Source organism: Eumetopias jubatus, unplaced genomic scaffold (assembly GCF_037043125.1).
Source record: "Eumetopias jubatus isolate StellerSeaLion01/CBP00866 unplaced genomic scaffold, mEumJub1_p1.0 scaffold_13, whole genome shotgun sequence".
Taxonomy (NCBI): domain Eukaryota; kingdom Metazoa; phylum Chordata; class Mammalia; order Carnivora; family Otariidae; genus Eumetopias; species Eumetopias jubatus.
Window position 1 is genome coordinate 112,419,471 of NW_028274819.1, and position 26,495 is coordinate 112,445,965.

Consider the following 26,495-nt stretch of genomic DNA (forward strand, 5'->3'; position numbering starts at 1 on the left):
TCATAATCTCAGCAAGAGATCACTTCATCCCCATTAGGATGTGGCTACAATTAAAAACACAAATAACAACATGTGTTGGCAAGATGGGGAGAGAGTGGAATCCTTAAACGTTGTTGGCAGGAAAGTAAAGCACAGTCACTTCGGAAAAGTCTGTCTGTTCTTCAAAATGTTAAACAGAGTTACCATAAGACCCCGCAAGTCCACTAAAAAAACCACTGACTTGTACACTTTAAATGGGTGAATTAATTGAATCTTAATAAAGCTATTTTTAAAATGCTATGTCAAATTCTTCATTTTGAAACTTTAAATTAGGGGATGACATTGGCAGGTCATAAAACATGTAAATACAAATCTGCTGGACAAGCATCCCCACTGAGCACTTCTTACGGATCTCAACGGCCCCTTTCAGCGAGGGGATGGACAGGTTCTAGAGAGAATGAGCAATTCTGTCAATTAATTCTGCCATGCTTTGAGTAATCCCTTCATAGTTTTATTCATAAGAAGTATCATCAAGTCAAAAGATACTGTCCATAAAAATACATGCTGTGAGCTGTATGTTATTATAAGAAAAAATACTTTAAAGGAAATTCTTAAAAATTATAATTAAGCAAAAATTGTAACAAATATACATACTATCATATTAAATCAAAACAGGAACAGTCTACAATTGTTAGGTGAGTAAAAAATGGAATGACTCAAAGTCAACAGGCATGACAGCCTTAAAAGGAAAATAGGTGAGGAACTACATAAGTAAAAGCCTAGATATGAAAACTCACTTTGAGAGTCACATAATGTTCTAAATTATAAAAAGTCATACACAGATATGAAAATTCAAAGACACATATGTTCTAGTGGAAAAAAAAAATGTCAGATGGGGAATCCAACACCCGCCCTCAACCAGCCAAACAGGTCAATTAAATGCAATTCTCACATTTCAACTTCAGTTTTCACAATTAAAACAGAAAACATAGCTGATCTTAATCTATGAGCCTTCTCTCTCTCAAACTCTACCACACATGACAGAAATCGACCCTAAAATTAACATGATAGTGGGAGAAGCAGTGATTCGATGTTAACAAGTGCACAAGTCTAACACAAATGATAACGTAAACCCGAATGTTTGACTCAAACTCACAAATGTATTTTCAAGGTGGTTTCAAAAGTTTCAATGCTAATCGCTTCCACAAAGTCGATTCCAATTCAGAGTATCTCCTGAGCACACAAAGCTACAGGAGATTTGTGAGGTCACTTCTTATTGCCCATACATACCTGTCCTCGCAACCCACTTCTTGTTGTAGTGAAGTTAACCTCCGTAATGATGGAGGCTGCATCTGGCGGGATGAAGGGATTCGGGTTTCTTGTTGACAAGAAAAGGCGGAATTCTTCATTGTAGTCAATAATTTTGTCACCTATTTGTACCACATAACGCGGTCCTATTTGTTTAGAATGACACAATTAGTTGGCTTCAATATTTTGTCTTTTGCTTCATGACATTAAAAAATATAATTTATATTTCCTAGTATTTCTAAATAGTTGGTAGCATAGGCTTTTCAGTAGAGTACAGAATAGCAACAGTTAGCTAGCCAAGAGACTATTAACCAGAATGCCCTATTAATCAGCACATATACAAACAGGGCTAAACACTAGTCATTAATATGATCCCAGGATACTGAAGCATCAAAGAAATATATACGTATATTACATTTCATTCCAAATTTTTCTGAAATGACTGATTATAGATGACACAAAAAATAACTCAATTATATACTATTCTCTACAGAATTCATTAGTTAAAAAGTGTTCATTGGGAGGGCCTTGGTAGCTCAGTCAGTTAAGTGTGTGACTTCGGCTCAGGTCATGGTCCCGGGGTCCTGGGATTGAGCCCTGCATCGGGCTCCCTGCTCTGCGGGGAGTCTGCTTGAGATTTTCTCTCCTTCTCCCTCCATCCCTCCTCTCTCTCACTCTCTCTAAAATACATAAATTTTTTTTAAAGTGTTCATTGTACTAGTTTTTTTTATTTTTATTGTTATGTTAATTACCATACATTACATCATTAGTTCTTGATGTACATTGTACTAGTTTTTAAGACGTACTACTTAAAGACAGAATGAGCTGGCAAAAACCTAATATTATCAATAATATGAATAATTGCAACGATGCCCATTAACTTCAAAAGGATTTATTCAGACTGCCACATACAAGTGATTTGAGATGAGAAATTAAACTAAGAAAAAATAAAGTTTTGCCTCATAAAGGAGTATATTCCAAAATTTAAAAAAAAACAATGATATCCATTATACAACACATACAGAGAAATAAATCAGCGATTATACCCACAACTTACAATTTTAAACTGACATAAATAATTTATTTTTTAAGTACAAAATACACACTTTCAAATATTACTTTCAAAGACTAAGAAAAGTATCGTAAGGAATTTTTGAGAACCCCAGAATAGATTTTTAAATTTTAGTTAAAAACTTTATAAAGTTAGTATGAAAATAATTCAAAAGCACTTTATGAAAAAGGACATATAAATGTCCAAAAAGGAATCTTTTGTAGCAAAACTACAATCACTATTATAAAAACACAAATTTAAAAGCCCAATGAAATACTTCTACATCAACCGGAATGTTTCAAGAAAACTTAAGCAGGATAAATGCAAAGAAAACCAATCCTAAGGACATCATAATCAAACCACTGAAAAACCAATGACAAAGAAAAGTTTTAAAGCATCCAGAGAAAAATGACACATCACTTACTAAAGAGCAATTAATAAAACCAGCAGGTGATTTCTCAACAGGAATGACATAAGCTAGAGGATGAAGGAATAAAAACTTTAAAGTGCTAAAGAAAATAAATACCAACCCAGAATTCCATGTCAGGCAGAAAAACAAATGTCCTTCAAAAACACAAGAATAAGAAGTCTGTTTCCAGTGGGCCTTCACTAAATGAAACAGAAAAGGAAATGCTTCAGACAGAAGAAAAGTAATGTGGACAGGGATGAAGAGCACAGTCACCATGCTGAGCACTGAGTCGGGTACACAAGTGCTCAGTCACAGGATCACACACTTGACACTAACAGAACCCTGCCTGTGAACTAAACAAGAACTAAAATTTAAAAAAAGAAAAATAACCTAGATGTAAATCAGAAGATGATGGAAATGATGGGAGAATTTGAGAACCATAGGAAGGATCAATCTGTGTAAACACAGATTTTAAAAGCAGTCATTATAACATCATGTGACCATGACAACGTATCACAACAATAACGCAAAGGCAGGCAGGGGTCTACAGAGTAAAGTGCACTGGAGAAGTGGCAAAGTATTTATTTGTAGTAAAATAAGAAGCCAAAGATATATATTGTTATATGTAGGGTGACCATTAAAAAAATAGGAAATGTTTTATCAAAAAATAAAATCAAGTTAATTACAAAACTGGATCAGGTATCACATGACCTGGTTAGCTGCGTTAAATTATGCGACAAAGAGGAAAACCGCATGGTGAGTGAAAATGAAAACCAAGTGATAAACTGAAGAGAGGTGCCCTTGAGAAACAAGACCAACAGAAACTTGAAAGTAAAAGAATAAAAATTATTACCATGCAAACACTAGCCCCCCAAAGTAGTGTAACCGTTCTAATATCAGACCCTAAAACTTGATACATTTCTGGAGAAAAAGGAGGACATTCCATAATGATAAAGAAAATAACCCAAACAGGAAAAATCACATTTTCAAATATGTATGCACCCCAAAACACAGCTTCAGAATATTTAAAGCAAAAACAAAAAGAACTAAAAGAAAAACAAATTAAAAAATCATAGAACCTTTAAGAAATTGTCAACATATGATTGAGAAAAACAAAGCAAAAAGGAGTAAAGACACGGAAAACACTGCAATGAACAAGCCTGACCTGACTGACTTTAGAAAAAATTAAAACAACAGCAAATTTCACATAATTTTCACGTGTACATGGAAAAATGAAATGTAATGAAATGTCCGATTATGAAGAAAGCACAACAGGGTTCAAACAACTGAATACTGCACAGTAAGTTCTCTGGCCATAATGGAGTTATGCTGAAAATCAGCAACAAAAATGGGAACTAGAAAATTTCCAACTACCTGGAAATTAAATAACAATAAAGCTATGTAATTCAATGAATTGAAGAAGAAATCAGGACTCTGGTATGAAGCTGGAGAAGGGCTGAGAGGGAAATTTATAGACATAAATGCATATATTAAAAAAAAGATGATTAAATATCATTATCTTGAATTTCCACCTTAAGAATCTAGAAAAAAGAACACCAAAGGAAACCTAAGGAAAAATAACAGGAATGAAATAATAAAGAGCAAAAACCCGTTCAACAATACAATAAAGAGGGTGATGGGCATTTAGGAGGGCACTTGTGTGGGTGTCGTATGTAAGTGATGAATCACTGAATTCTACTCCTGAAACCAATATTGTACTGTATATTAACTAACTAGAATCCAAATAAAAACTTGAAACAAAACAAAAATTAAAATTTAAAAATTTAAAAAAAAAGGAAATCAACAAATGTTGGGGTTCATGTAGAGCATGAAATCAGCCATAATACCTGGCCTGCTAAAATGTAACACAGAGGCCGCTGCGGGGGCGAGGGAAGGTTTCGGAGGAGGGTGTGGGCCTCTGGAATGACAAGGCCCGAGTGACCACTCTGCCGTAGGAATGTCGCGGGGAGTTGCCTTCCCCAAAACTCTCTAGGCCAAACAGCCGCCCTGGGATCTAAGATATGTATGCGTTGTCCCCTAGGCTACGTTTAGCAGAACTCATAGAACATGCAGATTAGCATGTCATAGCTTTCCCATAAACAGATCCTCCTAGTTCCAGTTAAGACCCCCTGACACACATCACGTGCTTGAGAAACAGTGTTAAGGATTTGTGATTATCCTGAAGGAACAATAAAAGCGGGAGCAAAGAAGAGCAAAGGGTCTTCGTCTCTGAGCGATGAACCCCCCCTGCCTTTCCCTCTCTTTCATGGCAAAGTTCGGAGTCCTCTTTCATCCTTCGGTACAGAGGTTGCTGGCCATTCCCGGCAAACAAAATTAAAAGTTGGTATTTTTGAAAAATTAGTAAAACTGATAAGCCCTCCCTGAAGATGGATGGAGGATAAAAAGAAAAATTATCAATGTCAAGAAAAAGGGAGACATCATTACAAACCCAACTGAAATCAAAAAGTTATGAGAACACTATATAAAAAACACACCAATACATTTGGCAATTTGGATGAAACGAACAAATGCTTTAAAAATACGTAACTTTAGCAAACCTGACATACACACAAATTGTAGAAGACAAACAGAACAAATGCTGCTGGCTGGCAGTTCTCAATGACAGATCTTCCCGAGACTCTGCATGGTCACAGGAAGACGGTACAGAGACACCGGGGCTTATCACAAGACAGGGCTAATGGCAGGTGATTGGAAAATGGTTCAAGGACACTGTGGTTTTGCTGGGGAATGGATACAGACAATCCTATGACTGGTATCCTAATAATGTTTATCTAGGAGGGGAAAGAAGTGGAGGAGAACTACATAATTGATTTAAAAAAAAAAACTAAAGCAGTAGTCACTCCAATTAGCTGGAATGCTAATGTGATACGGGATGCACTCTTGTTTGGGGATGCGACTTGAGTACGGTCACGGCGCAGCCTTTGGGGTGCTGGTGCTGAGAAATGACTCACGTTCAACAGGGGAACACCGAAGCCAGGCTGTGGGAGCCAGTCCAGCCCACAGGACTCAGGCACCTCTTCTGTTTCGCATTTACGCAACAGACAATACAAGCAAAACCTATCTATGGTGTTGTAAGTTGGAAACACGGTTACCCCTATGGGGGAGCGTGGTAAACAGGGGGCTTCTGGAGTGCACATCAAGTTCTAGATCTTGACCTGGGTACCTACACAGGTGTATTGTTTGTAAAAATTCATAAACTGCACACACACATACTTCAATAAAATCTTACAACTGAAAAATACCTGGTTTTCTCGGGTGAATAGGACTAGTCAGGAGGAGGGGAGGGACAGAACACTACTGCCTTCTGTACTATTTGGTTTTGTAAACTGTGCATGTTTTATTTTGACCTATAATTTTAAAAAATTTCAAAGTAAATCGTTCATTGTCTAAACAGGACCCTTGGACTTAATCCGACGTCTTACCATTAGAAACGATCAGACAAGGAACTATAAAGGCCTACATGGTCCAAATGGCATCAGGCCTCGATTTACACCGGAGTTAACCTACAGAGTTCATGGAGAAGTTCATTTTGACCATTTTCTCTTTGGGACACAAAACTGTCAGTGTACTTTTGGGAACCCCAGAGACACAATGATTGGATACAAGTACAAGATTTGGTCTCCTGCTCTCTTTCCAGCGAAAGTCCGAACTGACATGTTTATTATCTTGGTTCTGAACCTGGATCAGGTTTGAGAATTGGGTTTGGTTTGGTTTAGTCAATGTTTATAATAGATACAGACATTGTATCTGTTTCCAGGTCCAAACTCTTTGGAACTATATTATCATCTGATCTAGATAAATCCAAGTACCATGTGAACTGCCACCTAGGTCCAAACATTCCATTACATGGATAACATTTTGGTAATGGTCTCTCCTGACAAAACTGCTCACACTCTATTGAATACCATTCCAGGCTGACTAGCTAAAGATGAATAGGATCTAAGTGAGGACAAATACAAAACCCTACCAACCAAATAACCAAACTGACACTGCCCAAGGAGACAGCACACACAGCCCATTAAGAATAAACTGCTGTCTTTACAGTCACTGTACACAACCAGAAAGAGTAATGATTACCTTCTTGGCCCATCAGAAGCAGCATATTCCATACCTGGAATTTTTACTATTGCCTATTCATCTGGTCAACAAACGTGTGCCCAGGTTTGAATGGCAACTCTTGCAAGGTTGCAAAGGGCAACCTTGGAAGGAATCCAAGCAATTATAACTCAATCATTGCCTGTGACCCCTCTACTCTCCAGGTGCACAGAATTACTGATGTCTGCAAATAATCGCAGGTACCAAAATCCTAAGGAATGCTACAGCCATCCACTATCCATAGGTAAAATTTCTGGCAATCCATAGCATTGAGTATTCCGTACAATGAGCTGACCTCGGGTAGTGTTTCCGGCAACAGAGCATGTCACAGAGAGGCTTACTGAAACAGATCAGTACAGGGATTGATAGGTTGGAACTAGAGGAGCTTGACCTCAGCACTACTGGCAACTTGTGCTGGAAAATTATTTCTTGTGAGGAGATGCCCTGTGCATTTTAGGGTGGCCCTGGCATAGACCTCCCAACTGTGATAACCCCAGGGGGACAAAATCACTCCTGTTAGAGAAACACTGGAATGGCTGTATTCAGGCCATGGGACCATCCAGATCCAACTTGGCTCCACAGACATACCCATATGGAGAACAACCCATTAGAAAGACATACAACAATGAATCACAAACTTAATCTCTATGTCGCACATACATAAGCCCGGATGAAGCAACCATGACTAAAAGGAAGCATCTGGACTAAAAAGCCAACCACAATGTTCAGCCATCATCTCTACTCTAATCGCTGATCCATACTCAAGCCCAACGTGGAAATGAAATAACCATAAAGGACTGGAATGATTAACGACACTGTTAGTGAAACTTGAACTATTTGCCAATTACACGAGCCTCTCCCTAGACGACTTCTAAGTAGCTAGCTGATCCCGCATCTTCAATTACGTACCAACACCACATCGACCTTCTGCATGGCTGAGTGACTAGCACACATGAATCAGGAAGTAAAACAACAACGAGAACTTGAAAAAGAACTGTGCCTTGCCATTCCTTTCGATCAGGACACATGTGAGGCGATTGTTGGAACAGCATAAATGTGAGGAGGAAAAGTCTATTCTAACCCTGTTATTTGTGCCGACTTTGACCTCAGTATGAAGAAAGGCAGTTCATATTGCTCAGATTAGGGACACGGGGATGTAAATGAGACTGGACACAGACTCTGTCTGACGTGGTTCTAGGATGACCATCCTTTGTCCCCAAAGGAAATGCATGATGACAAAATGGCAATTCATGAGCAACTCAACACTCTGGAAAAGGACAATCAGAAGTATACTCAAAGATGGCAAAGAACTTCCACTACTGTGATACAGATATGTCCAACCCTGGGGGGTAGGGAGGAAAAATAAGGTAAGGGCAGAGATTGACGCTCTTTTCCTAATTCTGAAATAAACAAATTAACCCAAACAGCCCTACACAACCATCTGGAATAGTGGTTCATAATGTGAACCAATCAGGATGTGAAATATGTAACTTGGCACCAGATCCAACTTCAAGGGACCTTACCTTGTCAACACCCATTCTCAGACAGATGGCCACTAATTACTGCCAAAGATACTGCTAAAACCTGACACCAATCACAGCTGATAGGGACTCATATTTAATGAGCCATCAAGGGCCAAATATAGACTGAAGGAAGTCAAATCCAGATGGCCCTCAAGCTTCATTTCCACCTCCCCTGTGAGAGAGCACAGCCCCCAAAAACAAATAATCCAGTTAAGAAATAGGCAGAAGACATGATCAGACATTTCCCAAAAACATACAAATGGCCAACAGACACATGAAAAGATGCTCAACATTGCTCGGCATCAGGGAAATCCAAATCAAAACCTCCATGAGATACCACCTCACACCCATCAGAATGGCTAAAATTAACAGGTCAGGAAACGACAGATGCTGGCGGGGATGTGGAGAAAGGGGAACCCTCCTACACTGTTGGTGGGAATGCAAGCTGGTGCAGCCACTCTGGAAAACAGTATGGAGGTTCCTCAAGAAGTTGAAAATAGAGCTACCATACGACCCAGCAATTGCACTACTGGGTATTTACCCCAAAGATACAAATGTAGGGATCCGAAGGGGTCCGTGCACCCCGATGTTTATAGCAGCAATGTCCACAATAGCCAAACTGTGGAAAGAGCCAAGATGCCCATCGACAGATGAATGGATAAAGAAGATGTGGTATATATACACAATGGAACATTATGCAGCCATCAAAAGGAATGAGATCTTGCCATTTGCAACGACGTGGATGGAACTGGAGGGTGTTATGCTGAGCGAAATAAGTCTGTTAGAGAAAAACAAATATCATCTGTTTTCACTCATACATAGAATTTAAGAAACAAACCAGGTGAACATATGGGGAGGGGAGGAAGGGGATAGGGAAATAAACAGTAAGACCCTCTTAACGACTGAGAACAAACCGAGGGTTGATAGAGGGCAGTGGGCGGGGGATGGGCTAGACAGGGGGTGGGCATCAAGGAGGCAGTTGTTGTGATGAGCACTGGGTGTTGTATGTAAGTGAGGAATCACTGAATTCTACCTCAGAAACCAGTATTGCCTTGTATATTAACTAATTAGAGTTTAAATAAAAAATTAAAAGGGAAAAAAAAGATAGCAAGAGCTAGCTCCACAGATCTGAGTTAGTACCGGTAAGGAACAGAATGACTGAGAGCAGAGAATGCAGTCTGGAAGGTAGCTCCAGGTTGCAAAGGCAAAAGTCCCACTACTAGAGGTCTCTTCACAACACATCAGCCACTGCCAGGCCACACGTGCTCACCTGTGAGTTAACAAGCGATCCATGAATGCATTTTTTGCTCTGCTTCTGATTTGCCCCAATAACTCCAATTTCTATTTCAAGCTTGCAGAGTTAGCATAATCTTGTGGTGCTAGCACCATGCATGGTGTAAATACATGCGTGTACATGTCTTTGTACACACTTTGCATGACATGGTCTTGAGATGAAAAGCATTACGTTCTAATCACCAAAGGCTGGGTTAGGTAGCTGTGCAGGAAAGAGGAAACACAGCAGTCCTGAGACTCTATCCTTAGAAAGGCCTGCTTGTGAGACAGGCCCATAATAGGCTTCTGGAAATTTGGATGTGGACTGGGTTCTCATGTAAAAGTGCTCACTGTGCGTAAACTGTTTGTACAAACAATGTGGCTTATGCAGAACACCTGCTTTTGTGTGAGGAGTCTGGAATCCTGTCTCATGCTAGGCGGAATGTGCTAATGTAAGCACAGCCCCCAGTAAACAGTGTGTGACGGAGAGTCTAATAAGCTTCCCTGGGACATGACATTTCACAGGTGTTGTCACAAGCTGGTCCTGGGAGAAGAAGCACATCCGGTGGGACTCCAATGGAAGAGGCTCAGAAGCTTACACCTTGTTTCTTGACTCCTGACTTCACGCTACACGCTTTTTCTCTTTGCTGACTTGACTTTCTATCTTGTCCCTGCGAAACATCTTAGCCACCAGTGAGACTGTTTCAAGTCCTGTGTCTTCTGGTCACATACTGTCCCTGGGAGCAGTGCTGGAGAACCTGATGCAAGGCCGCCTCTGTAAAGGCAAGAGCTTGTCGACTGTTCCTGTTAGACCATGATGGCATTCCCAACATTCAACGAGAAAAATCAGATTCAGTGGCAAGACCAAAAGGGTCAAAGTTAGTTATGAAGTTAATTACTTTGGAAATTTTAAAAACAGTTACTCTCTGGAAAATGTCAAATATTTACCTTGAGCAACCAAATCTCGTCTCAATAATGGATAAAGAACAGGTTCTACACCATCCATCTCTTGTATAATAAGGGTTTTCCCAAAACGTACTGCCAACTCAAGAGCTGTAATAAAGTTACTATCCTGAGAAAATAAAAAAGAATACACATTAATTCCTTTATTACGTTAGTATCTACAAAGGTCCTTACAGAAAATGAAGGAATCTATTAATAGGAATAATATGAATATTTTAAAATTTAATATGCATGTTAATAATTCAAATTACTCATGATTGCTTTTCTAGTTATAAGTACTTGATGAATCATTTTAGTTGAATAAATTATCAAATAGATTTCATAAATAATTTAAATAGAAATACAAAAAATAAAGATTTTTACAACAATAAAAAAGCTTTTTTCAATCCTTTACTATGATTTCAAATTTCTACTTGATGCAGAAACAAATTTTCAAATTCTTTATATAAGTTACTCAAGTATTAATAAGAACTATTTTGGTTATGTTCAAAATCAAATGCTGAACAGAAGAAGAAAGACAAAGGATGAATTCTAGCCAACTTTCCTTGGTGTGAAATGTGATAGGTCTAACCACTGTGGGAAAAACCTCTGGACAAAATTCTGTAACTGGGCAAGAATTTTAAGACTTTCTAGCTAGCAAAAAGGTTTTAAACATCGCTTCAAGCCTCCAACTATGGTTACAAAAATTAAATATTTGGAATAATAATTATTAAAATCTCAACCTGTAAACCATAAATGGCATTAAAGTATTTTATGTATTATCTAATTTATAGTTATTCTTAACACACAAATGAAGTAAATACCCCTATTTTATAAATGAAATATGTTTGAAAGAGGTAATTATTCAAGCACCAGAAGAATATCTATGAAAATGAATACAAAATACAAAATACACTAGGCCTTCCTCAAAGGAAAACAACAAACAAACAAAAAAAGCTGATCCCAAAGAATTTTCTTAGCAAGATAAATATGGCAGTGAGAGGTCACTACCCCAGAAGACAAAGATTACATTTTGCAAACCAACATGTCTAATGTTGGGACACATAAGAGATGCTCGTTGGTGAGATGCAGGGACAGGGAATGACCATACATGCTGCAAGTCTGGGAGGCTGTCTCTGAGCAGAGTCGGGAACTCTTACTTCTCTAGGATCCTATACTTACGTCTTTAATCATAATGTAGTATAAATGCTTATTTAATTGTCTCTCCAACCGACTGGACCGGCATCACCATAGGACAGGAAGTGTGACTACTTTACTCGCTAGTGAATTCCCAGGGCTTAGATTAATGCCTATAGCACACATGAGCAATCAAATAAATATTCTCATCCCTTTTGTAGTAAAGCTAAAAGTTACAATTCCTTCCCCGGGTCCCATGCCAGGTAAGTCACAGGACTGAGTTTGTGCCTTCTGAATACAGACCCAGAATAGTGTCCACCCTACCACGCTACTACCAGTTGGTATCTCAATGATAAGTCATACAAACCTGCTGGTTAATAACTTCCAAACGTGAGTCTTTCAAATGTGTCTTTAACCACTCTGTAGCTTGAGAAGAAGGGTCTATAAGGAATGGGCATACTTGACTCTAGTTCCAAAAAAGAAAAAAATTATAAGCTTCCATCAAATGGAAATAATTTCCTAAAAAAGATGAAATCAGGTACTGAGTGAGTTTTCTCTCAGGCTTTGGAGAACATAAACACACAACCATAAGGAGGGAGTAAAGGTGCAATTTTTAACTGCACCCAGAGGCTACATCAATCCATTTCATAGCTATCAGAAATTCATATTAGAAAATTAAATTCAACCACAGTAAAGTGAGGATAGTCCCCCTTGCTACATGGTAACTCAGAGAACGTATATTAACACTACAGTGAGCAAATGCTCCAGTCCCAATCTGACATCATTCACACCTGTCTTCTGGCTTTTAAAAGACACAAATTATTCCAAACTTTATATATTCTTTGGTTGAATAAACCATAAAGACCTTAGAAGAGAAGTATGAATTCATCATAAAAGCACTGTTCAAATAATTATCAATGTATCTGTTTCAGACATTAATTCTTATAAAGCAGTATATAGCTAATATTATAAAAGGAGCACCCTAGAAAAGAAATAGCTTATAGATTAAGATCTAATGAACTAGGAACTAAATTCATTACAGGATACACTGAAACAAATAGCGAGTTAGAAACCAGTGAAAATGCACTAAACACACAATGTCACTTAGCAGGTGAAAGGAAGCCAATTATAAAGATACGATTAATAAAAATATAGAAGATAGCAGGAAGGGAAGAATGAAGGGGGTGAAATTGGAGGGGGAGACGAACCATGAGAGACGATGGACTCTGAGAAACAAACTGAGGGTTCTCGAGGGGAGGGTGGTAGGGGGATGGGTTAGCCTGGTGATGGGTATTAAAGAGGGCACGTTCTGCGTGGAGCACTGGGTGTTATAAGCAAACAATGAATCATGGAACACTACATCCAAAACTAATGATGTAATGTATGGTGTTAACATAACATAATAAAAAAAGGTAAATAAATAGAAAAAAAAGAATACTAATACTAATAAAATATATAAGAAAAAATATATGTAAATATATAAGTAAATATATTTGGTAAACTTAAAAGTCTAATATTACAAGAATTGTTACCCAGTAAGTCAGAATTAAATAATAACTGGCCTAATTTTTCTTAAATGTTCACACTTACTAGAAAAAATGTGATACGGTTGTGCAACAGGGATAAGAAAACACACGGAAGTGCCCGTGACATGAAGACTTAGCCCCAAGGAGCGTCTAATAGGAGCACAGAGGCTATTTCAAGGACACACCAAGGAGGCAGACGGTGGGGGCCATCTGCCCTAGGGACAGAGAGCATTTTGTCAGCAACGTTGTTTAAAAGTACCCACAGCTGGTGGTAATAAAGAGTTGACTGACTGTAAACCAGCTTTATTATTGTTTTAAAATTCCCTCCAAACCACACACCCCCTTTTTGCTTGCACCTGGAATGGACTGTTCACATCCACTATAGCTCCCACGGTGGCACAATGCAGTAGGATCCTCACCCGGCATCTCTTTCCAGCTATTTTCACTTACTGCTCCATCATAAACAATAACAATGATGATAAAACAATAATAAAACATGCCTCTCCTACTAAATAAGGTGGTCAGTAAGTAGCCTTGTACGTACTTCCTATGTACTACACCTATGTTTGAGACCTAATTTTATGCTAGTATTCAGGAGCAAACATTTCACAAGACTACACGATTTTGCCCAACCACAAAAACAATTACTTTAAATTTTAAAAAAAGTTCTTGCCCATAATTTCAAACCAATGATCTGATGCAGTTAAAAAAAAGAAGAAAGAAAGATAATATATTTCAGTAGGACCAAAAATATGCTTTAGAATTTCCAAGAGTACTAACAAGTTTGATTTCACATTATTTATACTCCTCCATAGAGATTTAGACAAAATTTCTGAGGTATATTTTAAGTCTGTGATCCATGATTAAATGAAGTTAAATTCTACTTGTAACATATTATAATAGATCCAAAAATATTGAGCTTTCATTCATTCTTGAGTTCATTCACCTACCATACGTGGAACAACGACTAAGTAAGACAGTATGAGGGATACAGAAATTAATGACACATACGCTTACCCTCAAAGGGTTCACACCCACGAAAGAAGCAAAAACTGACAACTCTACAAAGAGCACGCAAGAGTCTATGGGTGGAGCACAGGTGGAGTTAGGGGCAAGCCGCTAGAAAGCACTTCAAGTCAAATTAAGTGAGGAAAGATAAATTGGACTTAGCCTGGAAAAGACGTGGAAAAAGCATGTCAAGCCAAGACAAGAGCATGAAAGACAGAGGGATAAAAAGCCCAGCACAATTTGGAAAACTAGCGAAGCTCGGCCAACCTGGAGTGAGAAAGTACCGGCAGGAATGACGCAGAGGGTACGGCAAGAGCAGTCAAGGTCCTTCAGCTCTTTTTATGCCGTGCTTAATAAGGCCATGCTTATACTTCAAGCAATGGAAAGTCACTGAAATCTACTGATCAAAGGACCGTCTTGATCAGGTTAATAAGGTGGAAAGAGCACTCCTATGGCAGTGAAGGCAGTGATACTGGCGGCAAGGGACCAACAGTATGATACTGTGTTCATCCAGGTGCGTCACTCAGCCGAAATGGATCCACTCGCAGCAGATGTGCTTAGAGCAGGAGAAATCCGTGACACTTCCGGGACAGAGATGTAATAAGACTAGTTGAGTAACCAGCTGCATGTAAAATTAGAGACATACAGGGACTCCACGATATGCTGCCTCCACTCCTAGGCCAGGACTGACGTCTCCTCGGGTTAGGAGTAAGGGAAAGCGAGTCACAGGGAGGAGGGGAGGCTGAGAAAAGATTCTCAGGGTAGAAAGCTGCCCTTGCCCACCCTGCACGCCCACTCCATGCGTCTCTGACGGGACCATCAGTCATCGAGCACTGCCCAAACGGACGAGCACGTGACCCAAGCTAAGTAATCAGAATCCTCTGGGGAAATGGCACAAATGCTGTTGGGGCAGAGGGGTGTGCAGACACATCTCTAGTCTTTGAGCATGAACTCTGGTGACAGTAAGCCCGGAGCCACCAATGTCCATCCTTAACACAGGGTGGACGGAACCGGACAAATCTCTCTCTTAAGATGGGTTGAGAAAACAACATCCTCGTGACATCGTTTGAATCCTAGAGCTGATCTCAGTGTTTTCACATCTTAGTTATATTTAAAAGCACAAGTTCCTTTCTTTCCTTCTTAAATGTACTATGCTTGGCCAGTAAAAGATCCTTGACTAAACAAAAATAAACAATGATTAATTTAGAGACGGAGACAAGTGACTTCACCCTTCCGTGCTGCAATGTCCTTACCCATTAAAAGGGTAACACATGGACTAGACAGGTTGACCGGAAAATTCAGTGAGTTATTTAAGTGCTTCACCTGTACGAATTCTCAGATAGTAACATATGGACAACATGGTGTGACTGCTTCAGTGTTACTATTATTTATTTGGGGTTTATCTGAAAACAGAACTTTCCCTACGTGATTTACCTTTAAAATTTTGTGTTATTTACATTAAGATCCAATTAATTTGCATCTCCTCAACACACACTGAATGTCAGGAAGAAAAATAATCTCAGGAATTCTGTGTGGTTTAAAAAAAATCTAATTTGACACTGAATTGTCTACAAACAATAAAAAACATTCAATACATGTCTTCACAAGAAAAAATTTGTGAAATTTAAACCAAGAAAAATTTACAATGCTGTAAAATTTAAATTAATCACCTTTCCCATCTCCTTTTTGGATACTTTTCACTCACACCTTCCCCCTGGTTTCTAACAGCCTTATAGCTCTGCATTACCACTGGGTCCCACCCTCAATATAAGAAAGAACACAGAAATTATTACCCAGGCCAGGACACCCTGGAGAGTAAAAGGAAAGCTAACAATAATTCCATCAGGACCACAGGTGTAAATCACAGGACAAGCAATCCAGGACACAGGGTCCCCAGTGGCCACCTTCTTCCCAACCCACAAGGACAGAGATCACAGGAACCTCTTACTGATGTAGTTAAACTAACTCCTGTTACGAGGTCATTGGTAGATTAGTTGACTATTTCCTCTTCCAGACAACACTGCATTTCAACAGTTAGTTTAACACAGATACGAGAAGTTCAAGCATCTTTTAAGACAAACAAAGGAATAATAATGGACAAAAAGGCTTTACTTAGGACCACTAAAGGAGACAGCAACTACAGACCTTGAATGTGGGAAAGGCTCCAGGGAGAGGGAGAACCTCAGGAAAACTCTAGCGGGGTTAATGAGATGAGCTATATCTCTCAATCAAAATTACATTTTACTCATTATGCCTAGTCATTTTTTTGTCAGGGAAGACTTCCCAGAAACCCAATTTGTATCTATTTAGAAATCTAATTTCACATACATCACTGGAGAAGGTTTTTATAGACATGGGCTATCCAATCACAGCCTTACGTGCAAGAGCTTACTCTAAATCTAGAATACTTGACAACTGAGACAGAGGGTTAACTTTAGTGGCAAATTTATCCCAACAAAATAACTAATTACCCTAACAAATTTTTCCAAATGGTTTTTGTTTTGTCATATAAATATCTATAATAAACATGGCAATATTAAATACAAAGTAAATTTAAGCTTATTAAAATTAATTTCAGAAACAATTTCATGAACTACATTCATCACGAAAGATAATTCAGAACACAAAAGTAAACATTTTCAATTAGTATCATCAGGAAAAAAAATACTGTGATAAATACATTTTTTCTAAAAGCTCACCCCCCTGACTTCTCATGGAATAAAAAAAGAACGCTACTTAAACTGTGTGTTTTTAAATCTGCAAATGACTGTTTTCTTGGATTTGCTAAAAAAGGAAGAGGAGGTGAGTATGAAACTTTGGGGAAAGAATAACAAATAGGATAAAAAGCCATATTTTTGTATATAATGTAATGAACTTATTTACCTACACATTTAGAGTTCCAGATTTGTGATTCTACTGTGAAAAGTAATGATGGAAATGCTTTAAAAGAGAACAAGCCAAATCAAGTTTTAAGCAGTCAAGGCTGCTTGTTCTTTGGTCGGCAGCTCCTCTGCTGGGGAGGCAGCAATGTAACGAGCCAAAGCATGTCAGCCGACCGGTAGGCCTCATCAAAGAAACCCATTTTATCCAGGAATGCAGGGCCCACAATACAAATCTTGTCGTACTATGGCTCGTGTTACCTAAAAAGGAGCATTCAACGTTCACGCTTCTGTTGGAGCTGTGGAGTCACTGAAGGAGGAGACAGTGTGCGGGCAGAGAAAGGGGCTGTGGGGAGCAAAGAGGAAACTGGTGTATGGAGCGCAAGCCACCGAGGCAGAGCCAACAGGAAAACCCTATCAGCACAGGGAAGAGCTGCCTTCCCATTATCTGTTACATCCATAACGGTTCACCAAGCTAAAGGTAAAAATCATACTTCACTAGAAGAATTATCACGGTTTGTATACCTGAGTCACATTTGATTTTCATATTCATCACTGCTAACACGCTGTAACAGTTTCACATTTAAACAATGACTTTGGAGAAATATACATTATGGGAAAGAAAAATTTTCAAAAAAATGCATGTCGTTATCCCTAACCTACAAACCAAAACTTATCTTCACTTTGTAGAACTTTTGTTTTGTTAAAAAAATTTAAAAAAAGATGATAATATCATATACTGTAGATGCAGAAACTATATAACCAGGTAAATCAGGTATCACTAAAATATCTCCATTACTATTAGGGAGTTCAATTTAGAATTTTTTGTCATCAAAATAATGTCACTTTAGTTTATGCTTTTATATTAAGGTAAAAAAATTATAATGAAAATTGTAGATTCACCAACTGAATCACAAATGGATTTTCATTCCCAAAATATCTTCACTTTCATGTAATGAAAAGAGTAACTGTGAAAGCCTAAGAATTTGAGAAAGGTGCTTCCTGGGACAAGCTTCCACAAGAATACTTCCAATGAGAAATTAAAACTGATTAATTACCTGCAAGATAACAAGAGCGTTTTCTATGGAAAGGTCATCGGATGGTAGGCCTTCACTTTTCCAAATTAACTGCTCACTTTCAGTACAAAGAAATCTCCTTAGATCAAATTCTGAAAAGTTTAAGATATTAATATTTCACTACAGTGATCGTGCACTTGACAAAGGGAAGGGAACAAAACTATTTAAAATATACTCAAACAATAGTCCCATGACCATTCTTAATATTCAATCCGTTCTTCCCCCTTTAGCACGAGAAGGGGGAGAAAAGTTTAAAATAAAAAGTGCAAAGGAATGGAACTCAGTGAAATTATATTTCTTGTATATTTAATACATATTTCACAACTATAATAACTTGAAAAAGCCACAAAATTCACAAGGAATTTTGGAGTTCTTACATCTTATTTTATGATATAAAATTACTGTAAAAATCAATGTATTAAAATATTTAACTGCATTCATCCATTATCAAAAATACTCCGTGGTCTCAGTTTCACAGAGTGATTTTAGGAATAGAAGAATCACTGCAACAAAACAATTCAGAAAACAATTACAGAATTGAGCAAATCTAAAGTAGATTTGGTTTCTTTTAGCTTACAGAAAATTTTTCTCATTTAGAAAAAGTAAAATGGCAAGAATTAAAAGAGGCATTTTTAGGATACTGAAATTTCAAAACGTGAATGACTAAATACAAACTTTCAAGACAAGCTGATTTGGTCCATTCTTCCAAACAGGTTTTTCTCAGACCTTCAGGAGCAGCAGAAAGATATGTAATAAATGCAGCAGCAAGCTGAGCTCTCTTAGGAAGAGAAGCTAATTCCTCTGTTATCTCTGCAACCTGGACAAGAAGAGAGAAAGCAGGTGAGGGAGGAGGGTACAGATATGTTCTAAATGTGAAAAATACAACAGCTTTATAAACTAGAGTTTTGACTGTAGAAAAAAAATCATGTATTGGTTTAAAGTTATAAACCCTGTCCTGAATACAATTGTGAAAATGTAAAAATATCAACAAGATTTCTCAGACCCTGCTGAAATTTTAAAAAATGTGTGCAATACCACTATTATTTGTAAAGATGAACATATTTTGTCATTGAATTAAATGTATGAAATGTATGACTGTATAAAAATGTATGAAATACCACTATTATTTGTAAAGATGAACATATTTTGTCATTAAACATTCCTAACGAAGCAGAACTTTTATCCCAATGATAGTTAAATACTATGAATTAGCATCACTTTGTAAACTATTAAGTACAGAGAGTGTGAGCAAAGGTACAAAGCAAAATCGTAAGCAAGCATGGAGACTCAGCAGTTAAAAGAGTAGTGTGGCTGCAGAAAGAGTAGAAACCCAGAAGTAATGAAAAGGGAGAGGCAGAGGCGGTGTGCAGGAGGAAGGCTGTGAACGGTTTTTCCTGCACGCAACGGAGCTTCTGTTGTAAGCCGTGCTGGTAACAAACCACTCAGTGTTTAAACAGGGCAGGGAGGGATGTAATGAGACTGGGCTTAGAAAGATTATTCAGCTGACAAATGAGGAGTGGACCAATTTAAGGGTCAGATAGGATGGAAACAAGTTAGGAGAAATTAGGCAAAAAAATAAAATAAAATAAAATAAATAAAATAAAATAAAATAAAATAATTGGCATTAAAGACAGAAGACAAATATGAGGGATATTTGCAAATGGATAAGACAGGTAAATAAGGAAATCTGAACAGACAGGTTTTTAGTAGTGAAATCCAATCAGCAATCAAGAAACTCCCAATAAACAAAAGTCGAGGACTGTATGGCTTCACAGGTAAATCCTACCAAATAATATAAAGAAGAGTTATTACCCATTCTTCTCATATTACACTAAGTGAAATAAATCAGTAACAGAAATACCATATGATTTCACTTATCTGAAGATCTGAAAAACAAAATGAATGAGTAAACAAACAAAAGGCACAATGAGACCCACAAAAACAGAGAACAAACTGATGGTTTAGGAGATGGACCGAATGCGTGAAGGGGAGGAGACACAGGCTTCCAGCTGAGGAAGGAGTAAGTCACAGGAATAAAGGGCACAGCACAGGGAATACAGACAATGATAATGTGATAATGTTGGATGGTGACAGATGCCAGCTACACTTTGTGAGCACAGTGTAACATATAGACTTGTTGTGTTACTATGTTGTACACCTGAAACTAATGTAAAATGGTGGGTCAACTGTACTCAAATAAAAAAAATTTTTTAAAGAAAAAACAAACAAAAATACCTGCTCATCTCAAAGTATTCCAAAAAAATAGAAGAGGAAGAAAAACATCTAAATTCATTCTATGAGGCCAGCATTACAGCACTACCCTGATACCAAAACCAGAAAAAACACTACCAAAAAAACCCAAAAAACTAAAGGCCAATATTTTTGATGAACAAAGATGTAAAAGTTCTCAACAAAATATTACCAAATCAAATTCAACAGTATATTAAAAAAAAAAAAAACACCACAATCAAATGGGATTTACTCCAGGAATGCAAGAGTGCTTTAATATTTGAAAATCAAAGTACTATATCACATTAATAAGAAGGGTAAAAGCTCTATGATCATCTCAAGAGATATGGAAAAACCATTTGACAAAATAAAACACCCATTCATAATAAAAACTCTCAACAAAGTGGGTTTAGAGAGAACATACCTCAATATAATTAAAGTCATATATGAACAGCACACAGCTAACATCATACGCAATGGTGATAAAAGCTTTTCATCTAGGATCAGGAATGCCCACTTTCACCACTTTTATTCAACATAGTACTGGAAGTCCTAGCCATGGCAATGAGACAAGAAAAAATACGAAAGGCATCCAAGATGCTAAGAAGTAAAACTGTCACTATTTGCAGATAACTTGATACTATACATAGAAAACCCTGAGGCTCCACCAAAAAATTATTAGATCTGATAAATGAATTCAGTAATGTTGCAGGATACAAAATTAATATACAGAAATCTATTGCATTTCTATGTATTAATAATGAAGTAACACAAAGAGAAATTAAGAAAACAATCCCATTTACAATTATACTAAAAAAAAATATCTAGGAATAAATTTAACCTAGGAATTGAAAGACCTGTACTCTGAAAACTGTAAGGCACTGATGAAAGAAACTGAAAGCAATACAAACAAATGAAAAAATACACCATACTCATGAACTGGAAAAATTAATATTAAAATGTCTATACCACCCAAAGCAATCTACAGATTCAGTGCAATCCCTATCAAAATACCAAGAGCATCTTTCAGAGAACTAGAACAAATAATCCTAAAATTTCTAGGGACCCACAAAAGACCTTCAATAGCCAAAATAATCTTGGGCGGGGGGGAAATAGGGCTATCACAATCCCAGATTTTGTTGTACACCATTAAGCTATAGTAATCAAAACAGTATGGTACTGGCACAATAATACATCAATGGAATAGAAGACAGAGCCCAGAAACCCATATTTATATCATCAATTAATTTATGACAAAGGAGGCAAGAATATACAACTGGAAAAAGACAGTCTCTTCAAGAAATTGTGTTGGCAAAGCTGGAGAGCTACACGCAAAAGAATAAAACTTGACCACTTCCTAATACTATATACAAAAACAAACTCAAAGCACATTTAAGATCTAAAAGCATAAAACTCCTAGAAGAAAACAGGCACTAAACACTGAGATGTCGCCCACAGCAACATTTTTCTAGATATTTTTCCTCGGGTGAGGGAAACCACAGCAAACACAAACTAATGGGACTACATCAACTAAACTGCTTTTACACAGCAAAGGAAACTATCAACAAAACAAAAAAGGCAAACTACTGAATGGGAGAAGATATTTACAAATGATGTATCCAATACGGGGTTAGTAACCAAAATACCTAAAGAATTCATACAACTCAACACTAAAAACCCCCAATAATCCAATTTAAAAATGGGCAGAGGACCTGAACAGACATTTTTCCAAAGAAGACACACAGATGGCCAATAAACACATGAAAAGATGCTCAACATCACTCATCATCAGGGAAATACAAATCAAAAGCACATGAGACCTAACCTCACATCACTTAAAATGACTAACATCAAAAAGACAAGAAATAACAACTGTTGGTGATGATATAAAGAAAAGGGAACCCTCATGCACTGCTGGTAGGAATGTGAATTGGTGCAGACACTATGGGGAACCTTACAGAGGTTCTTCAAAAAATTAAAAAGAGAAATACCATACAATCTAGTAATCCCACTCCTGAAAATGAAAACACTAATTCAAAAGATAAATGCATCCCTATGCTCACTGCAGTATTATTTACAATAGCTAAGATATGTGAGCAACCCAAGTGTCCATCAACAGATGGATAAAGAAGATGAAAGGATAAAGAAGCAATCAAAGACAGCAGTGGAGTACGAGGACCTCAGGCTCACTTCATCCCTCGAACTCAGCTGGATAACTATTAAAACATCCTAAATACCCCAGAAGTCACCCTGAAGACTGACAGAACACACTCCACAACTAAAGGGGGAGAAGAAGCAACATCGAAGAAGGTGCGAAGTGTGGAGACGTGGTCTGGGGGAGAAAGGGACTGCAGGGGCTGCAGAGGGCAGGGAGCCCTGGTTGCAAAGAAGCGGGAGAGACAGGGGCACACCGGGGAACGCACAAGGAGAACGTTTCCCCAAAGCTACTGTCTGGGAAAACGACAGGGGCTGAATTTCTTGAGTTCTCGCAACCAGCCAGGATTAAAGCCTGGAGTTTTCAAGGTCAGCGGGCTTGGCTGGGCTAGAGCCTGGAGGGCACTGCCCTACCGCTGGAGAGGAGGCAGGCAAACAACCCAGAGACAGACAGCGTGGAAACAGTGATCTGGAAAACTGGAAAACGCCTGGGGCACGCAGCAGGGAGATTATTCGCTCTTCTTGGAGAGGCAGCGTTCACAGAGCCACCTCTCTGGGAGCAAAGGAGCCCGATGGCCCCCCTTCCCTCCCCGCCCCTCAGCATAAACATGGAGCCACCTGCAGTAAACAGCGCAGTGCCCACACTGGCCGCCTAACCTGCTTACACCAGGTCCCACACCCCTGCGCTCTGCCGGGAAGGCCCTCCTCCGGCAGGCTTGCTCAGTCCCAGAGCAGCAGGCCCCTCCCCAGAAGACAAACGGAAACCCCTGCCCATACCACGTCTCCCAACCAGGGACTTCTGCAAGCCCTCAGTTCTGGTGGAGATGGTGTCAGGTCTCATTTCACAAGCAGACCAGCGCACACCTCATTAAAACTAGCCACACTCAGGCCAGGGACCAAACACTGTCCACAGCGGGCAAGGAGAGCCTCTGCAGACCGCTGGCCCGAAGGACAGAGCGGCCAAACCACAGCAGGAGAGTGCATGAAAAACACATCTGAGACACTCCCTGAAGCACCGGGCCCTGGGCACTGCAGGACTTCTTCTTCATACTCTCAGAACGGGTCATATAACAGGCTTTTCTAACACAGAGAGAAGGAAGAGACATAGACAAAATGCCAAGACAGAGGAATTTCTCCCAAATGAAAGAACAAGATAAGGCCACGGCCAGAGATCTAAGCCAAACTGATATAAGTAACATGCCCGATGGAGAATTTAAAGGAACGACTGTGAGGATACTCGCTGGGCTTGAGAAATGAATGGGAGACTTCAGGGAGGCCCTTACCGCAGAGATAAGAGAATAAAACAGAATTAGTCAGAGATGAAGAATGCACCAACTGATCATGGAGACAGGCTTGATGCAAAGAACAGCAGGCTAGAAGAAGCAGAGGAACGAATTAGTGATCCAGAAGACAAAGTGATGGAACATAATGATGCTGAACAAAGGAGAAAGAAGAATCATGGAACACGAGAACACACTTGGGGAGCTCAGCGACTCCGTCAAACATCGTAACGCTGGTATGACAGAAGTCCCAGGAGAAGAGGAGGAAAGGGGGCAGAAGGTTTATGTGAGGAAATAACAGCAGAAAACTTTCCTCATCTGGGGAAGGAAACGGACATCCAGATCCAGAAGGCACAGAGAATGCCCATCAAAATCAACAAAAGCAGGCCAACACCAAGACATACTGGAAGAAAATTTGCAAACCACAGTGACAAAGAAAGAGTCTTAAAAGCAACAAAAGAAGTCAGTCCTTAACTTACAAGGGAAGACCCATAAGACTAGCTGCAGATCTCCCCGCAGACACTGGGCGGGCCAGAAGGGAGTGGCATGATGTATTATTCAACGTGCTGAATGGGAAAAATCTGCAGCCAAGAATACTCTGCCCAGTAAGGCTATCATTCAGAATAGAAGGAGAGATGAAGAGTTTCCCAAACAAATAAAACTAAAGGAGTTCATGACCACTAAATCAGCCCTACAAGAAATAGTAAAAGGGACTCTGTGAGTGGAAAGGAGAGACCAAAAGTAACAAAGACAAAGGACCAGAGAAAATCTCCAGAAACAAGGACAAAACAAGTAATAAAAGTGCAATAAATACACATCTGTAAATAATTATTTTGAATGTAAATGGACTAAACACTGTAATCAAAAGACAGAGGGTATCAGGATGGATAAAAACGTAAGAACCATCTATGTGCTGCCCACAAGGGACTCATTTTAGAATTAAAGACACCAGCAAACTGAAAGTGAGGGGATGGAGAACCACCTCTCATGCTAATGGACATCAAAACAAAGTCAGACTGGCAATATTTACATCAGACAATCCAGACTTTTTTGTTCTTGTATTGTTTTTGTCCTGCTTTGGTATCAGGGTAATACTGGCCTCACGGAATGATTCTGAATGTGTTCCTTCTATTCCATTATTTGTAAGATTTTGATAGAGATTGACCTTATTTCTTTTATATGTTTGGTAGAATTCACCAATGTAACCAGGTGGTCTTGGGATTTTCTGTACTGGGAGATTCCCAATTCCTAATTCATCTTTCATTCTTCTTACTGGTCTAAGAAAATTTCCTATTTCTTGGATTCACAATTCATGATTCAATCATGGTAACTTGTGCATTTCCTAAGTTATCTGATTTGTTGGTATATAATTGTTTATAATCTGTTATCACACTACATATTTCTGTAGTTATCTGTTGTACTCTTTTCTCTCGCGTTTCTCATTTTGACTTTCAGTCTTCTCTCTTTTTCTTAATGTAGTTAAAGCACTGTCAATTTTGTTTATTTTTTTGGAAAAACTGGTCATTACTTTCAATGTTATATTATTATTTTGGTCACTATTTCATTATTTCTGATTTTTCTTTGTTATCTCTTTCCTGTACAAATTTCAGCTAAGTTCCTTCTTTTTCTAGTTCTTTGTGGTATGATGTTAAGTTGTTTATTTGGAATTTTTCTCTTCATACAAGCATTTATAGCATAAATTTCACTCTAACATATGCTTTTGCTATATCCCAAGGGTTCTGGAATATTGTTTTCTTTTTCTTTTGCTTTGAGATATATTTTGATTTGCTGTTTGATTTCTTATTTGGCCTACTGCTTGTGCAGTAGTATGTTGTTTAATATTTATATATTAAATATTTAATATTTACATTGTAGATTTTCCAGCTTTTTTATTATTGATCTTTAGTTTTATACCACTGAGGTTGGAAGATATACTTGGTATAATTTCAGTCTTCTTAAATTTGTAATATTTGTTAAGTCTCTTTTTATGTGATTTAACAGGGGATTCTTCTGTGTGTACTTAAAAAATTTTTCTTGGATGGAATTTTTTTATAGATCTTTTAGAACGATGTGTTCTGAAGTATGCTTTTAAGTAAAAAATGTTCTTGTTGAAAGCGTATCAGAGGCTATGGGCGCCTGGGTGGCTCAGTCGGTGAAGCGCCTGCCTTCAGCTCAGGTCGTGATCCCCGGATCCTGGGATCGAGTCCCGCATCGGGCTCCCCGCTCCACAGGGAGCCTGCCTCTCTCTCTGGGGGGGAGGGGGGAAGGCGGGGGGAATCGAACTAGTTCAAGAAAAACCCACCAACCAACCGAAAAAAAATAAAACAAAACAAGAGACAGCATTTTAACAAAGTCAACATAACAGAGTATTTCTAGAAGGAGTAAGCGGCCAACAGTGTCAAATCCTAAGCTGGTCGTCCCAGAAGGCCTCGTCCAACGGGATTTCTAGAGAATGCCACACTTTCCCTCGAGTCATTTTCGTTCCTGCTGTCCCCCTGGTAACCTACCCTGGCAGCCTGTTCCTAACCTACGGGAGGAACAGGCTGCACTCAAATGCACACATACAGAAACATTCTGCTTGAAGATGAACTCACATCATGGCCCTG

The 26,495-nt window shown here is 38.6% G+C and overlaps 1 protein-coding gene across 1 annotated transcript in view; it reads right to left on the bottom strand.

Annotated features, from left to right (window-relative positions):
* Nucleotides 1-26,495, bottom strand: part of DYNC2H1 (dynein cytoplasmic 2 heavy chain 1) — a 318,727-nt gene that overhangs the window by 182,493 nt on the left and 109,739 nt on the right. The window contains exons 62-66 of the mRNA XM_028105952.2: nt 18,902-19,043; nt 18,209-18,318; nt 12,105-12,203; nt 10,607-10,730; nt 1,270-1,433 (exon numbers count right to left, since the gene is read on the bottom strand). Coding sequence (XP_027961753.2) covers nt 1,270-1,433; nt 10,607-10,730; nt 12,105-12,203; nt 18,209-18,318; nt 18,902-19,043 — 639 coding nt within the window. The remainder of the gene's footprint in view (nt 1-1,269; nt 1,434-10,606; nt 10,731-12,104; nt 12,204-18,208; nt 18,319-18,901; nt 19,044-26,495) is intronic.